At 46.8% G+C, this 17,280-nt stretch overlaps 1 protein-coding gene across 1 annotated transcript in view; it reads right to left on the bottom strand.

Moving 5' to 3' along the window:
• The window catches only part of PSMD12 (proteasome 26S subunit, non-ATPase 12), a 25,138-nt gene extending 7,968 nt beyond the window's left edge, over positions 1-17,170 (bottom strand). The window contains exons 1-8 of the mRNA XM_082272111.1: positions 16,959-17,170; positions 13,815-13,874; positions 13,359-13,487; positions 10,684-10,791; positions 10,411-10,515; positions 6,338-6,487; positions 5,815-5,949; positions 2,135-2,247 (exon numbers count right to left, since the gene is read on the bottom strand). Of these exons, the coding sequence (XP_082128237.1) occupies positions 2,135-2,247; positions 5,815-5,949; positions 6,338-6,487; positions 10,411-10,515; positions 10,684-10,791; positions 13,359-13,487; positions 13,815-13,874; positions 16,959-17,063 (905 nt within the window). The 5' untranslated portion in view covers positions 17,064-17,170. The remainder of the gene's footprint in view (positions 1-2,134; positions 2,248-5,814; positions 5,950-6,337; positions 6,488-10,410; positions 10,516-10,683; positions 10,792-13,358; positions 13,488-13,814; positions 13,875-16,958) is intronic.
• Positions 17,171-17,280: the final 110 nt, after the last annotated feature.

Genomic DNA, 17,280 nt, shown 5'->3' with positions numbered 1-17,280 from the left:
CCATATCCCACAAAACTTTGCATGCAGTCACTACTAGCCACTGATTGGTCAGAGAATCACACCCACCCCGTTGTTATCCCACCCACTTAACTTTAGTACTACTTTAGTGGAAAAGCAAACCTATACCGTACCGAACCGTTCCGACACTATACCATGCGGTACCAGCAAAAAAGCAAACCAGGCCAAGCAGGGCCGAGTAGAGCCGAGCCGGTACTAGCCGGTACTTGCAGTGGAAAAGTGCCATAAAGGTTGCCCCTGAAGAAGGAATTCTGACTTGTGTCTCTGAAACGCGTCGGGCACTTCCCTTCATTACAGCGGTATCTCTTTTGCCACATGACCTCATGAATTGTATATAACTTGCCATATGCTTAACAATTTTTTGTATATGTATTTTTTCAATAAATTTAATATTTATTTCAATGCTTTTTGAAGTTACAAATTATTATATGTGCCTATAAAGTCCCACCCCAAGGGGAACTTCTTTCTTATAGGGGCGTTAGGCAAGCGGTTAAGCTGAATAATTTTTTGTGACTAGGGCCTCTTTCACAAATGCTGTCTGTTTTTCATCCATATGTTGAGGGATGAAAAAACGGACATCAATGCATCTCTATGGAAAAACAGATGTAAACGATCGATCATTTATTTACGTCAGTTTACATCTGCATCCATCACCATCCATTTTTTTTTTAACTGTTTAAAGCGCTCTTTTTCTTCTGTTTTTCAGGCAGACCTGATCGGATTCTCCATGCAGCCCTATAGACATGTCCGCTGACAGCCGCTGCTATCCGTTCCTGTCCGTGAAATCTGGACGGATGGAAACCCTATTTTCCATCCATCTTGAGGATCAGATCGGATGAAAACAGACAGGCGGCCCGTTCTCATCCGACCTCCCCATAGAGAAGAGCGGGGATCTGACAGCTCTGTCTCTGCACTCAGAGGGGAGACGGAGCCGTCATCCACCTGCTCAGCAGGGATCTGCGGATCAATCCCCACTGAGCAAAAACGGACTCTGTCGGGCGCACCGCTCGTGTGAAGGGAGCCGTAAACCGACAAATGGTCAGTTTTTCATCCGTTTTTACATTTGTTGTGGACAGGCGAGAAGCAGGCGAAAAACAGACCAAAAACAGACAAACACTTTATCCATTTTGACGTGACTGAACTGATGAAATGAACGGTTTGCATGTGTGAAAGGGGCCTAAGGAAAGCTGCAGATGGTGTTGGAACATTTTCTCTTATAATTTACAGTATTCTGTTTCTTAAACCGGTTTGGCTTTTAGTATTTTTATTTCACTTCAACAATTTATATTTTTCCACATCAGGCCATTATTATCATATTAATTTTATGTAGTAAAGAGGAAAGTGCAAAATCTGGTGCGGCAGTGCATAGTACACAACCAGCTTCTAAACTTCAGTTTGTCTGTGTCCATGTGGAAAGTGAATCTAATGGGAGTGCTTTCATAATTCTCAACCAGCTGCTGCACAAGCAGGGCTTGAAGCAGAGATCCACCCAAAAGTGGAACTTTCGCTCATTTGCTTCCCCCCCCCCCTCCGGTGCCACATTTGACAGGTACCCTTCCTCACTTCCGGGAGACGGTACCGCAGTGCTGTCCCTCGGAAGTTTGGCCCACTCCTCCTTCCCCCGCCACTGAGCCAATCCGAGCGCTTCACACATGTGCACTAGGGACGCGCCTGTGAAGCCGCAGGGCTTCACTGCCGGGTTCCCTCACAAGCAATGGTGGCGGCAGCAACCGACAGCCGACGGACACATCGGCTGCGGTGCCGACATCGCTGGACTCCAGGACAGGTAAGTGTCCTAATATTAAAAGTCAGAAGCTACAGTATGTGTAGCTGCTGATTTTTGGAGGGGGGAGGCTGGAACCCTGCTTTAAATGGAGGGAAGTGGCAGAATCTGCATTCCTTTAGATGTAAATTCCTACTGGAAGTATTTAACCAAAAATTACATTTTTATTGCAGAGGATGCCCAAAATCTGACTTTTATCTTAGTGCAGACTTCTGGAAAAATCAGTGAGCCAATCACACACGCAGGAAATGGTCACTGCCACTCAGTCACTGCAAATTGGAAAGAAACACGATGACAGACAGGTTTAATGGACCGGTTCACACTCACACTTACTTGTATTTTGGGATTTCCTCCAGTTTCTTATCAGTGCTAATTCTGTGGACGAGGTCAGACTGCTCGTTGTCATATGGCGCTAAAATCACGTAGAGTACAACGCTCTTCAGAGCCTGGAGACACGATAACCAGATACTGCAATCAGCATACAAATATGTGCAACACTTCCTTCTACAGAACACTACAGAGAATGTGGAAAGGACTCACTTCTTTATTTTTCTCAACATTCTACAAACAATCCCCCATAATGACAACGTGAAAGAAGTTTGTTTTAAATCTTTGCAAATTTATTAAAAATAAATAAAAAAAAAAAAAGTGAATCGCTGTGAATATGTTCCCGGATTGACTGTATGTAGTAACAAAGCTTTCAGGGTGATCTCTCGATTGAACGGATAAGGAGGAGACATCATGGGATGTAATTACATACAAACATCACACAGATTCCACCCCTCAAAATGTGGGGTGGATTTGCACAAGGAAAAGCCCTGCCCCCCCAGAATCAACACAAGGCAGATACTTCAACAACCTACAGAAGGGTGCCAGCACTGCATTGTGAGAGTGCCAAGGAAGGTGAAGCAGAGCTCCTACTTAAAAGGGTAAGTTCACCTTAACAGAAAATCTGTAAGTTGAATTACACTGGACCCCCTCCCCCGGTCCCCCCCCTCCCCGATCCCACGCTGTCAGGCACGGGGACGCAGCTTCACTGTTCCGGGGATTTGAAATGCTCTTCACAACGCTGATAGGATGGGCTAGACTGATTCTGATTGGTCAGCATAATCATGAGACGGTGCTGACCAATTAGAATACCTCTTGTTCCTCTCTTCCGCTTTAGGTAATCCGAACCCCCTGACATGCCACATTTGGCATGTCAGTTTTGGAGGGGGGAGTGGGTACCTAGTTTTGACATGTACCCGCTCCCACTTCAGCTCGGAGTGCCGCAGCGCCCTGAGCGGAAGTTCTCCTCTCCCCCTCCCTCCCTGCAATCTTCTGGGACATGTCAGAGGTCCCAGAAAACTGCCAGCCAATGAAGACACGCATGGGCAGTGCATACCCGGCTGTGAACCGCAAGGTGCCTGAAAGATTGTATTAACATGCCTTATCACATTTCATATATATTTCAACTTATGCCCATTCCATGATGAAATATGGGCCCTTCATTTACATAGTAACGAGCTAAGACTGACAACCATTCATCCACCCTGGACAGCAGACAGCTATATTTTGCATTTAGACGACATGTTAAACCACCCATCCATTCATTCATTTGAACACTTGACAGTTGGATATTTAGCATTTAGATTACAAGACACTTTGCATAAGAGATTACTGACACCACCCATAAACAATTGACAATTGCTTACATTAACACATGACAACTGAATGCAGACGGGGCGACTCTGGTGGGACACAAATTCAGATACGGGAACACCTCATATTGACACAAATGCATGGCGAAAGCAAAGGCCCTTTCATGTACTGTTCTGTCTGAGATGTGCTATTGTTAAGTCAACTGATGAATTGTAAACCAGTTTGGATCAGTTTTTCCCGCTCAAAACATGCCTTAAATATGAGCTTCACTTGCAATAAACTCAGTTGTGACTGCACTAAGTTTGAGTGCTGTGTGTCGTCATAACTCCCGGCCGGACGAGAGGGAATTCACTATCTAGAAGGGGGGGTTAGCAACTGAAGGGCTATAATATCATCGTGATTGCCTCCTGACGTGATCTGAGCTAACAGTGCCCACACCAGTGATGCCGGCGCCGCCGAGACCAGAGGGAGAGGATCGAGGTTTCAGGCGGCCGCATCGCTGGACCGTGGGACAGGTGAGTGTGTGTTTATTAAAAGTCAGCAGCTACACTTTTGTAGATGCTGACTTAATAAACACAGAAAAGGCTGGAGCTCCGCTTTAAGGACAGGAGATTAAGCCATGGAGATTTCAAATCCCTGGGCGGGGGAAGCACCGTCCCGATGCCTGACAGCGGGGGAATCGCAGGACTCCGGTACCATGGGATCTGGTCCACTGAAAAAGTTCACCGTACAGATTTTATGTAAAGGTGAACTTACCCTTTAACCCCTTACGGACCGTCAAACGTGCTCATACTGCGGCAGGGTGGCCCTTGAGCGCAAAATCACGTACCTGTACGTGCGTAATTTACCGCATACGTGTCATTTTTTTCTTCAGCTCTGGGGCGCGTGCACGCACGTGCAGACATCCGGCGATCATTCTGAGAGAGGCAGAACGGCGGTCTGCTTATGTAAACAAGGCAGATCACCATTCTGCTAGTAAGGAGCACAGAAATATTGTGTTTCTGCTAAGCAGGAACCCGGATCCCTGTCTTCCTTCAGTTAAACCATCCCCCGCACATATAAAGCACTCCCAAGGAACACATGTGACCATTTGATCACCCTTGTTAACCCCTTCACAGCCAGTGTCATCAGTACAGTGACCGTATATTTGTTTTTATCACTGATCACTGTATTAGTGACCACTGGTCCCCAAAAAGTGTCAGGTGTACGATTTGTCCTCCACATTGTCGCAGCCCCGCTAAAAAAAAAAAAATTGGTGATCGCCACCATTACTAGTAAAAAAAAAAAAAAAAAAAAAAGTCCATAAATCTCTCCCATAGTTTGTAGACGCTATAACTTTTGCGCAAACCAATCATATGCTTATTGGGGTTTTTTTTTCCAAAAACATGTAGCAGAACGCATATCGGCCTTAACCACTACGTCACTCGCCCAGGAGCCTGTAGGGGGCGAGCGCGTGCCGCCGGAGGCGCGCTCCCGCCCCTGCTCGTTCACAGCCACCCCTGCGTGTGTGACCGGCGGCTCCAAATGATGTAAACAAAGCCGCTTGTCATTCTCTGTGGTGTAACTGCAGAGATCATACGATCCTGCCATGTAGGATCGTATGTCTCTGTGGTTACATCACAAGCCACGCCCCTTTACAGTTAGAATCACGCTCCTAGGGATACATTTAACCCACTGATCAGCAATAAAGTTAACCGCTTCCCTGCCAGTGTAATTTTTACAGTAACAGTGCATATTTATAGCACTGATTACTGTAGTAATGTCACTGGTACCCCTAAAGTGTCAAAAATGTCAGTCAGGGGTCCGATCTGTCCGCCGCAATGCCGGAGTCCCGCAAAAAAAAAAAAAAAAAAAAAAAAAAAAAAAAAAAAATCACACAGGTGATCAAATACCACCAAAAGAAAGCTCTGTTTGTGGGGGAAAAAAGGACGTCAGTTTAATTTGGGTACAGCGTCGCACGACCGCGCAATTGTCCTTTAAAGTCACGCAGTGCCGAATCGCAAAATAGGCCCTGGTCTTTGAGCAGCCAAATCCTCCGGGGCTTAAGTGGTTAAAGTCCATTTTTCACGGGTAGGAAAGTCACATCTCCTACAAACTCCCCCTTTCCTTTCACAGGATGTGATGTCAGTCAGCATAAAAAAGACGTGCATGAAAACGAATGTCAATGTGTATGAAAACTGTTGTAAACTGAGGTCTCTGCAAGTGAAATCTGCATTTCTCATGGTGTGAATAAGCCCTTTAGGTTGGGATTTGGGAGCACGGCTTCTGTACAGACAAGGATCTGTACCATACCCATATAGTGCATGCTTTACCCAGAGAAGTCGGCATACTCATGATTTCCTGGCAACAAAATCTGTGACAGTCCATCTCACCTGCTGCCATTTCTCGCTCTCAGCCTGGATGCAGGGGGTGTCATAGATGGCCCGGTAGTGTTTACATATGGAGAGGTAGGAGCCTTCGTGTTGATCCACCTGAATCATGAGGTTGTAATATTTCAGCTTCAGCTCCTGCAGGGGAACAAGTAGGGAACACAGTTAACATTTTCAATGTGAACAAGATATCTGCAAACATATAATGCAACGAGCGAAGTCAATGATAAAAGGAAATTTAAAGAAGGTAAAAAGATTTGGGTGCGTAGGTTCATAGGGATAAAGAATGCAATGAAATACAAAGGATATATAAAGATTTCAGCAAAAGCCAATTATCCAGCCAATCCATCTACACAGCACTCTTCCCACCTTACAGAGACGATGAAGGAAACATATTAAAGTCAATCATTTCTGAGTATGTCAGAAATACCAACAATCCACAAGGCAGCAAAGACTGACAACCCCAACAAGACCGCTCCTAATTTATATTCTACGTCCCGGTGTCACCCCCATCTCCAGCCATTACCTCGGCGTTGTCCTCCTGAAAAAACTTGGTGTTGATCTTCTTGCTTATGATTGAAGTTCGGATATAATCCTTCACTGCCAGGCAAAGACGCATCTGTTCCAGAATAAACTCCGCCTTTTCCTTCTTCTCCATGGAGCCATACGTCTCCACCTGGATCCAAACAGAAAATGTCACAGGAGAACCCCCATCCTGGCAATAATCCTACACTGGACACAAATCAATTTATCGGATACTTGTAGTTTTAGGAAACAAAGTATCATCACAATTAAGGGTCCTTTCACACGGGCGTTCCGTATGTCCCATTTTTCATCCCATCCGTTTGCGGATGAAAAACAGACATAATGTATCTCTATGTAAATACGGATGACCATCCCCTGACATCCGTTTTGTGTCCGTTCAGTTCTGTTCAGTTTTTTTGAACGGAAGAGAACCCTATTTTTTCTTCCGTTTAAAAAACGGAACGGACGCAAAAACGGATGTCAGTGGTGTCATCCGCTGACATCCATATTTACATAGACATAAATTATGTCTGTTTATCATCCGCAAACGGATGGGATGATAAACGTACATACGGAACGGACCCTCCAATGTGTCATCCGTGTCCATTAAAAAAAAATAAAAATGAACTGATCGGAGGAAAAAAACAGAACGCCCGTGTGAAAGGACCCTACGAGGCAAATTTATAAAACAGAGCCGAGATGTCACAATCTGGCCAGAATTTCTCATACATTTACATAATACACATATTCTAAAGAGGAACTTCAGTTGCTCCTCTGTTTTTTTTTTTTATTAAACCTTCCCCACTTACCCGTTATTCAGGCTTACCCTCATTGTAACCCCTTGGAGCCTAAGCCTTTTTCTGACACTTGTTGCTTACAAGTTTAATCATTTTTTTGCTAGAAAATTACTTGGAACCCCCAAACATTATATACATATATATTTAGATTATATTTTATATACATATATATTTAGATTATAGATTATATATATATATATATATATATATATATATACATACATATACATACATACACACATACACACACACACACACATATATATGTACATATTTAGATTATATTAAAATATATCTTTTTTTTTTTTGTTTTAGCAGAGACCGACGCTTTAAAAATTTTTTAACAGTTACCAATTTAGTTACAGAGGAGGTCTAGGGCTAGAATTATTGCTCTTACTCCAACGATCGCGGCGATACCTCACATGTGGTTTGACCACTGTTTACATATGCGGGCGCGACTTGCGTATGCGTTCGCTTCTGCTTGAGTGCACAGAGGAACGGGAGCCGAATTTAAAATGTTTTTTTTTTATTTTTACACTATTCATTCAAAAAAATGTTTTTGATCACTTTTATTGCTGTGACAAGGAACGTAAACATCCCTTGTGACAGTAATAAGCAGTGACAGGTACTCTTTATGGAGGGATCGGGGGGAGGGAGGGATGTGACAGTAATAGGAGTGACAGGTACTCTTTATGGAGGGATCGGGGGGGATGTGACAGTAATAAGCAGTGACAGGTACTCTTTATGAAGGGATCGGGGGGGAGGGGGGGGATGTGACAGTAATAAGCAGTGACAGGTACTCTTTATGGAGGGATCGGGGGGAGGGAGGGATGTGACAGTAATAGGAGTGACAGGTACTCTTTATGGAGGGATCGGGGGGGGAATGTGACAGTAATAGGCAGTGACAGGTACTCTTTATGGAGGGATCGGGGGGAGGGGGGGGGGGTGTGACAGTAATAAGCAGTGACAGGTACTCTTTATGGAGGGATCGGGGGGAGGGGGGGGGGAGGGATGTGACAGTAATAAGCAGTGACAGGTACTCTTTATGGAGGGATCGGGGGGAGGGGGGGGGTGTGACAGTAATAAGCAGTGACAGGTACTCTTAATGGAAGGATCGGGGGTCTGAAAATGTCCCCTACCGCTCCTGGTAATGACAGCCGAGCAGCTGCTCAGCCGCATCGGTTGTCATTACAAGAAAGCTGACTGTTGGCTCTACAACGCTACCGGCATCATCCCGGTACAACCCCCTGTAGCTGAGGCTGCATAATTGCGTTCCATGAGTATTAAGAGGTTAAATACTTACCCGTCAAGTACGTTCGGACCAATGGTGTCTCCCGTCCTCCCAACAGTGTGTAGGGAATGGTTTTCCACTCAGTCAGTATACATGAATAAATGAACAAAAAGATCTAAGTGCATACTATTAATAAAGTCTAAACTTTAAAAATTGCACTCACAAGAACTTGGTATGAAGCAATCATGTAGGCTCCTCCTCCCGTACGCATTATGTCCGCGTATATATATGGAGAAGGCACATGTTGATGATGTCACCCGCTGTTATCTCCTGGAGCCAACTGAGGATTGTTTACATGACTGCTTCAAACCAAGAGAAGTTCTTGTGAGTGCAATTTTTAAAGTTGAACCACTTGCCGACTGCCGACAGTAATCCTACTGCGACAGTGCGGCTCTCCTGGGTCCAGCGACGTAGACCTACGCCGCTGGACCCCTAGTGGTCACGGTGGGGCGCGCGCACCGCTGGAGGCTCGCTTCCGCTGTGTTTAGACACAGCGGGAGTCGGCCTGGAGGAGGAGAGGCGGCTATCGCCGCCTCCCTTTCCCGATTGTCAGGGAAAGTGTGAGAAGACCTGCCTGCTTATGTTAACAAAGCAGGCGGATCTTCTCAGTGATAGACAGGGAACCTGCGATCTCTGTCTGTGTCATAGAACCCCCAATCCCCTCCACCCACACGTCAGTAAGCATGAGGCTCACATTTAACCCTTTGATCACCCATATGGTTAACCCCTTCCCTGACAGTGTCATTATTACAGTAACAGTGCATATTTTTAGCACTGATTACTGTAGTAATGTCACTGGTCCCCTCAAAAGTGTAAAAAATGTCAGTTAGGGGTCCGATCTGTCCGCCGCAATGTCGCAGTCCTGCAAAAAAAAATAAATAAAAAAAAAAAAATCGCAGATCGCCGCCATTACTAGTAAAAAAAAAAAAAACAAATAAAAATGACATAAATAAATCTTTCCCGTAGTTAGTAAATGTGATAACTTTTGCGCAAATCACTTAAAATATGCTTATTGCGATTTTTTTTATCAAAAATATTTCGAAGAAAACAAATTGGCCTAAAATGTTAAAAAATTTAGATTTTTTCTTTTTTGGGAATGTCATATAGCAGAATGTGGAAAATATTTTTTTTTTTTTTCAAAATTGACGCTCTTTTGTTTATAGCGCAAAAATGTAAAAATCGCAGAGGTGATCAAATAGCACTATAAGAAAGGTCTATTCGTGGGGAAAAAAGGACGTCAATTTTATTTGGGTACAGTGTCGCACGAGCGCAATTATGTGTTAAAGTAACGCAGTGCCGGATCGCAAAATAAGGCCTGGTCAGGAAGGGGGGTCAAATCTTCCGATCTTTAAGTGGTTAATTTTATTAATAGTATCCACTTCGATCTTTTTGTTAATTTATTCATGTATACTGACGGAGTGGAAAACCATTTCCTACACAGTTGTGAGAACAAGAGACACCATTCGTACGAGCATACAGGGGGCTCCTGTAAAAAGACGCAGGGAGCGAGTTGAGGGCTGGCGAATTTCTTCCACTGTTATTCCTCACATTTGCCTTTGGTGGAACAAAATCGTGAATGACCTGCGACCTGCTGGTAACACAGGGGAGGGATATTGGCGTGAGGCGAGCGCATTATATTGCCTGTGGGTGAAGGGATTATCACCTGAAGTGGGTCTCTCACATCTTCTTTCCTCACTTGATTTATGGAGCTGCACCTGTTTATCAAGGGACTTTTGGGCTTCACTGTTATTTGTGTTTGATATGGTTTATGTATACTGTTATTCTTTTATTGCGCTGCACTGTATTTTATGTGAAGGTTCACATATACCTGAAATAAACTGTCCTGGAGGAAGACTTAGGGAAAAAAACACAAAATGTATGTCTTCAGTTTGCCAATTTGGCCGAGAGATGTAATATTTATCTGTACACACATCCTCCCAGTGACGGAGGTCATTGGATACTTCTGTATTCTTTGCTCCTCGTTACCTGAAGCTCCTGCAAGATGGCGGCGGCTTCATTCACGTCACTGCTCTGCTCCTTAATAGCTGCCAGGGTCTTCGTCAGCCGAGCTCGCTCGATCTCTACATAGATCTAGAGAGACAAAAAGCAGCGTTGGATTTATTGGCCTGCACACACTGAACACACAGATACCAGGCAGAGTTATGTGGGAAACAGAGCTAAAAAAAATAAAAAAGGACCAGATTTAAAGAACATTGTGAAAACTTTAGAAGCAGAGTGGAATGATCTTCCCGTTCTCACCTTGCCCTCTGTAACCGTCCGCAGAGTATCAATTAAGCGCAGCTTGATAGGAAGGTCTGTGATCTCCTCCACGTACTTGCAGCATTGCTGGACCATCTTAGCAACGGCCTGTCACAAACACAACAAGAGATGTAAGCTGTGGACTTTAAAGCGGAGTTCCACCTAAAAAAAAAAAAAAAAAAAAAAAAAGACAAAAATACCCCCGGGACAGTCAGGGCTAGTGCATTCCACAATGGATAGCCTCCGATCTGTCCCGGGTTGCACTTACCTGCAAGAAGAAATACTTACCTTGAAAATGTATTCTCCAGCGCTGCCATCTCAGGTGTGGGCGGCTTGAAGCCAGCACGATCCTCTTCCGCGTCCTCTTCCGTCATCTTCGGTCCCACAATGCACTGCACCGGCCCCGCCGTCACTTCCGGTGCAGGCGTGTCATCCCTCCACAGCTTTTGGGCATGCCCAGAAGCAGTTTAGAAGGGAATGACGCACGTGCACCGGAACTGACGTTAGGGCCGGTGCAGGCGCATTGATTCCTGGGAGCGATGACGTTCAGCTCCCAGGAATCATTGCAAGCCAGGAAGTGACGACGGGCCGTGGCCGCCGAGGGGAGGAAGAGGAAGTAAGGTAAGTATATTTTCTTCTAATCCAAGGTAAGTAAAAATAAAAAAAAATGCGATTATCCGGACCCGGACCAAGAAGATGGACAGAAGTGTAATTTTAGGGTGGAACTCCACTTTAACCACTTGCCCACCACCCACAGTACTACCGTAATACTGCAGGGGGCGACACAGGCAGCTTGGATCATGTACGTCTTCCAGCCTGTTCCGGATTTCGCTGCCGCGACCAGACAAAGAGGATTGCAGATCGCAGTACCCGGATATGAATTCATAACAGCAGTGTTTCCTATGCTGCGATTGGCTCTCAGCTATCACAGGGTACTTGGGCCAATCACAGCACCCTGTACCATGTGATTAGCTGCAGCCAATCACAGATAATTAGTAATTACTTCTGTTATGAACATAACCCATTCACGAAAGTACAAAACATTGCTGTTACAGCGATCATCAATGTAAAATTGATCAAAACGTCCCCTGATGTAAATCCATCGTCAGTCACACCTCCCACCAATCGGGGGGGGGGGGGAGAAAGAAAAAAGAAAAAAAAAAAAGGGTCCACTCTCGTTGAACACTTTCTGCGGTTTGACAGTTCTTATATAAAGGAGTGGGCGGAGCCACACCGGTGACGTCCCCTAACGGCCTCGCCCCTCGTGATGTCACCGGCCCAGCATGCACCAGTCAGTGACAAATTTTTACTAGCCAGCAACTGTAACCACTTATTTTTCTTTAAAAATGTCATTTTCGCTGTAGCAAAATCTTTACATGCTACAGATGCGTCACTTTCCAGGCACATTAAGGGGACCCCACAGGCTCTATATTTAAAGGAATTTTTCATTTTTATTGTTGCACTTTAAACATCCTGAAAAAAAACAATCGTTTTTACAACTTTTTTTTTTTTTTTTATTGATACATGGCCCTTCAGCTCAGTACCCAGACCCCCGTACCACTTTTTTGGCCAATTAATTGCATATAAGCCCTCAAAATGGGCACTTTTGATTTTTCCTGTTTGGCTCCCATAGACTTCAATGAGGTTTGCCGTTCGGGCTACATTGCCCCTGTTAGGGAGTTCTGCTACAAACCCAACAGTGGGGTGTTCGGCCCATCCCTAGTGGTCACGTAATCACAGTGATATAGATATATATATATATATATATATATATATATATATATATATATATATATATATATATATATATATATATATATATTAAAAAAAAGGCAAATGTGGTTTTATTGGATATGCTTTATAACAGAAAGTAGAAAAGTTTGGTAAATACATTTTCAAAATTTTCGGTCTTTTTACATCACAAAAAATTAAAAGCCCAGTGTTGAACAAATCCCACCCAAAAAAAAAAAAAAAAGCACTATTTGTGTGAAAAAAATAAAAATTATATAAAATGTAATTTGGTAAAGTAGTGCAGTGCTGAATAGCAGAAGAATGGCCTGGTCATGAAGGGGGGGGGGGGGGCATAAAACTTTCAGAAGCTGAAGTTAGTTGAATAGGAACTGTAGTCTGCTCACAATTTTTAATAAAAACATCTCTCTCTCTCTCTATCTATATATATATATATATATACACACACACATACACATACATACATATATACACACATGCATACAATATATATATATATTACACATACACACACACATACACACACGCCACTGCTTGCCTACACTTTCTCCTCTCTTGATTAAAAACTTATGGATCTCCGCCCCCATCCAGCACCCTGTAGCTCTCCTTGGCTCTCCTATGGCTCATCCCTCCCTTTATTACTGGCAAACTCTCATGAGACAGAGAGAGAGAGATCTGTGTATGATATCATTAGCCTGGGATTATGACCAGACAAGAAAGAGGAAGTGGGCTGTATAAGGTATTTTCCTGCAGAAAAAAAAAAAAAAAAACACAAGGGCAGAGGATTTATTAGATGGAAAGAAGGAAAATGACTGAAGAAGGGGACACCAGGCCAGGAAGTTTGCTTTGAATTACAATGAGAATGAAGGATCAGATCAGAGGCTGTAAGAAATCTGTGGAGGGGATATATGCAGATGTCACCTGACCTGTTTCAGCTGACTCCTCCTCTTGGACAGATGTGCGATATTCTCGTTCAGCAGATCCCAATCCTTGGCTTCATAACACATCTTCACGATGGCCACAAGGATACGGGAAGTGGACACCATGTCAGACGCCTGCAGATAACAACACATCCGATTCATAGGAATGACAAGAGGAACAAAATAATTCAGCGAGCGCTACTACATCCCAGGATATATATTACTACTCCTCCTCCCTCCCCCACTGCACTTCCGCTGAACCAGAGGAAGCATGCCCAGTGAATGCCCCGATAAACCCTCACCGGACAATTTATTAGGTACACCTTGCTATCCTAGCGGGTTGGACCTCCTTTTGCCTTTATTCTTCGTAGAATAGATACAACAAGGTGTGGGAAACTTTCCTCAGAGATTTTGCTCCATAGTGACATGATAGCATCACACAGCGCTATGATTGGCACTCACCGTCCGGGTCTGCTTCTCCAGGGACAGCAACGTCTCCACCACCTCCTGGAGCTTTCCCTCCTGTAAGAGGAAGAAAACAATTATTATCATATACGGGACAGAAGGATGGAAGCTGACCGCAATACCATCCCGCCTGTACTAACCAACCCCCCCCCCCCGGAGACCAGATCCAACTACACTCCGCCTGTACTTCCCCCAGAGACCGGATCCAACTACACTCCACCTGTACTGACCCCTAGAGACCGGATCCAACTACACTCCGCCTGTACTGAGCCCTAGAGACCGGATCCAACTACACTCCACCTGTACTGACCCCCAGAGACCGGATCCAACTACACTCCGCCTGTACTGACCCCTAGAGACCGGATCCAACTACACTCTGCCTGTACTGACCCCCAGAGACCGGATCCAACTACACTCCGCCTGTACTGACCCCAGAGACCGGATCTAACTACACTCTGCCTGTACTGACCCCCAGAGACCGGATCCAACTACACTCTGCCTGTACTGACCCCCAGAGACCGGATCCAACTACACTCCGCCTGTACTGACCCCTAGAGACTGGATCCAACTACACTCTGCCTGTACTGACCCCCAGAGACCGGATCCAACTACACTCTGCCTGTACTGACCCCTAGAGACCGGATCCAACTACACTCTGCCTGTACTGACCCCCAGAGACCGGATCCAACTACACTCCACCTGTACTGACCCCCAGAGACCGGATCCAACTACACTCCGCCTGTACTGACCCCTAGAGACCGGATCCAACTACACTCTGCCTGTACTGACCCCCAGAGACCGGATCCAACTACACTCTGCCTGTACTGTCCACCCCAGAGACCGGATCTAACTACACTCCGCCTGTACTGACCCCCAGAGACCGGATCCAACTACACTCTGCCTGTACTGTCCACCCCAGAGACCGGATCTAACTACACTCTGCCTGTACTGACCCCCAGAGACCGGATCCAACTACACTCTGCCTGTACTGACCCCCAGAGACCGGATCCAACTACACTCCGCCTGTACTGACCCCTAGAGACCGGATCCAACTACACTCTGCCTGTACTGACCCCCAGAGACCGGATCCAACTACACTCTGCCTGTACTGACCCCTAGAGACCGGATCCAACTACACTCTGCCTGTACTGACCCCCAGAGACCGGATCCAACTACACTCCGCCTGTACTGACCCCTAGAGACCGGATCCAACTACACTCTGCCTGTACTGACCCCCAGAGACCGGATCCAACTACACTCTGCCTGTACTGTCCACCCCAGAGACCGGATCTAACTACACTCTGCCTGTACTGACCCCCAGAGACCAGATCCAACTACACTCCGCCTGTACTGACTCCAGAGACCGGATCCAACTACACTCCGCCTGTACTGACCCCAGAGACCGGATCCAACTACACTCCGCCTGTACTGACCCCAGAGACCGGATCCAACTACACTCCGCCTGTACTGACCCAAGAGACCGGATCCAACTACATTCCGCCTGTACTGACCCCCAGAGACCGGATCCAACTACACTCCGCCTGTACTGACCCCAGAGACCGGATCCAACTACACACCACCTGTACTGACCCCAGAGACCGAATCCAACTACACTCTGCCTGTACTGACCCCAGAGACCGGATCCAACTACACTCCGCCTGTACTGACCCCAGAGACCGGATCCAACTACACTCCGCCTGTACTGCCCCCCAGAGACCGGACCCAACTACACTCCGCCTGTACTGACCCAAGAGACCGGATCCAACTACACTCCGCCTGTACTGACCCCAGAGATCGGATCCAACTACACTCCGCCTGTACTGCTCCACCACCAACACATAGTCAGGGTGTGACTGGAGGGTGAAGGCCCGATGGACCAGACACACCAACTCCAACTCCCCAGGACCAGGCCACCGTGGGAAGAATGGGAACAAACAAGAACCCCCACCTAAAAGGGGGAACTAGAAACTCCAACACTACCCCCCCCCCTCCCCACCGGACCAAACCAAACCCTGTCCCCTCACGTTCCCCAGGTAAGAGGGGGAACCAGGACAACCCCACCATGGAAGAGGGGGAGTCAGATCACAACACAGAGCCGCCCCCCCCCGGCATTGAGGGAACTATCACCCCTGTGCCCCATAAGAGGAGGAACCCTAATCCTCCAGGAAAAAGGGAGAAGGGGAACAAGGAAGCCCCCTGGGGAGATTTCCCCATTACTTCCTGCCCCGAGACCCCACTGGGGAGATTTCCCCCATTACTTCCAGTCCCTGTGACCCCCATTGGGGAAGATTTCCCCTCACTCCCTGTCCCTGTGACCCCACTCGGGAGATTTACCCTCACTTCCTGTCCCTGTGACCCCCATTGGGGGAGATTTCCCATCACTTCCTGCCCCTGTGACCCCCATTGGGGAGATTTCCCATGACTTCCTGCCCCTGTGACCCCCATTGGGGAGATTTCCCATTACTTCCTGCCCCTGTGACCCCCATTGGGGAGATTCCCTACACTTCCTGCCCCTGTGACCCCCGTTGGGGAGATTTCCCATCACTTCCTGCCCCTGTGACCCCCATTGGGAAGATTTCCCATCACTTCCTGTCCCTGTGACCCCAATTGGGGAGATTTACCATCACTTCCTGTCCCTGTGACCCCCATTGGGGGAGATTTACCATCACTTCTTGTCCCTGTGACCCCCCATTGAGGAGATTTCCCATCATTTCCTGCCCCTGTGACCCCATTTGAGTGAGATTTTCCCTAATTTCCTGATCCTGTGACCCCCATTAGGGAGATTTCCCCCTCACTTTCTGTCCCTGTGACCCCCATTGGGGGAGATTCACCCTCACTTCCTGTCCCTGTGACCCCAATTAGGGAGACTTCCCCTTGCTATCTGTCCCTGTGACCCCCTGTCTATGAAATGCTGGGTGTGGGTGTCAGTGGACAGTAAGGTGCAGACACTGAAGTCAGAGGGTCCCTCACCCACCCCGGGTGTCTGGTATCCAGGCCAGGATAGGTACTACAACCCCCAGCACTACCTCTCCTATCCCACACATCCCCCTCCCACCACAGGGCCTTGTAGTACCCCAGAGCCATGTGCGGCCTACAATCCCCGGACTGGAGTGACTCAGCTCCCCCGCCTGCCCCTCTCACCGCCGCCAGCTTCTCGCACTCGGGCAGCCGCTGGTCCACCGTGGCGGTGTAGTCCACCTCCATCTTGACGATGCGGCCATCGCTGCGCTCCGTGTCGTCTGTCATGGCGAGAGAACGGCGACACCGAATGACACCTCTGAGCCTGGGATGACAATGGAGAGTACGGGGAGAACAGGCACCGAGGAGGGCAGCCTGAATCGACGTCACTTCCGGCAAAAGAAGGACCCCACTGTGAGTGACTGAACGATTTCTCTCAATAAGCTTTATTAACAACGAGGAAAAAGAAAAAGTGACAGAGTCCCGAGGGAGGGGTGTGATGTAT

Source organism: Pelophylax lessonae (genome assembly GCF_965119305.1).
Source record: "Pelophylax lessonae genome assembly, chromosome: 11".
In the NCBI taxonomy this organism is placed as follows: Eukaryota; Metazoa; Chordata; class Amphibia; order Anura; family Ranidae; genus Pelophylax; species Pelophylax lessonae.
Note: the sequence above shows the minus strand (reverse complement) of the source record. Positions and strands in the feature narration are given on the sequence as shown.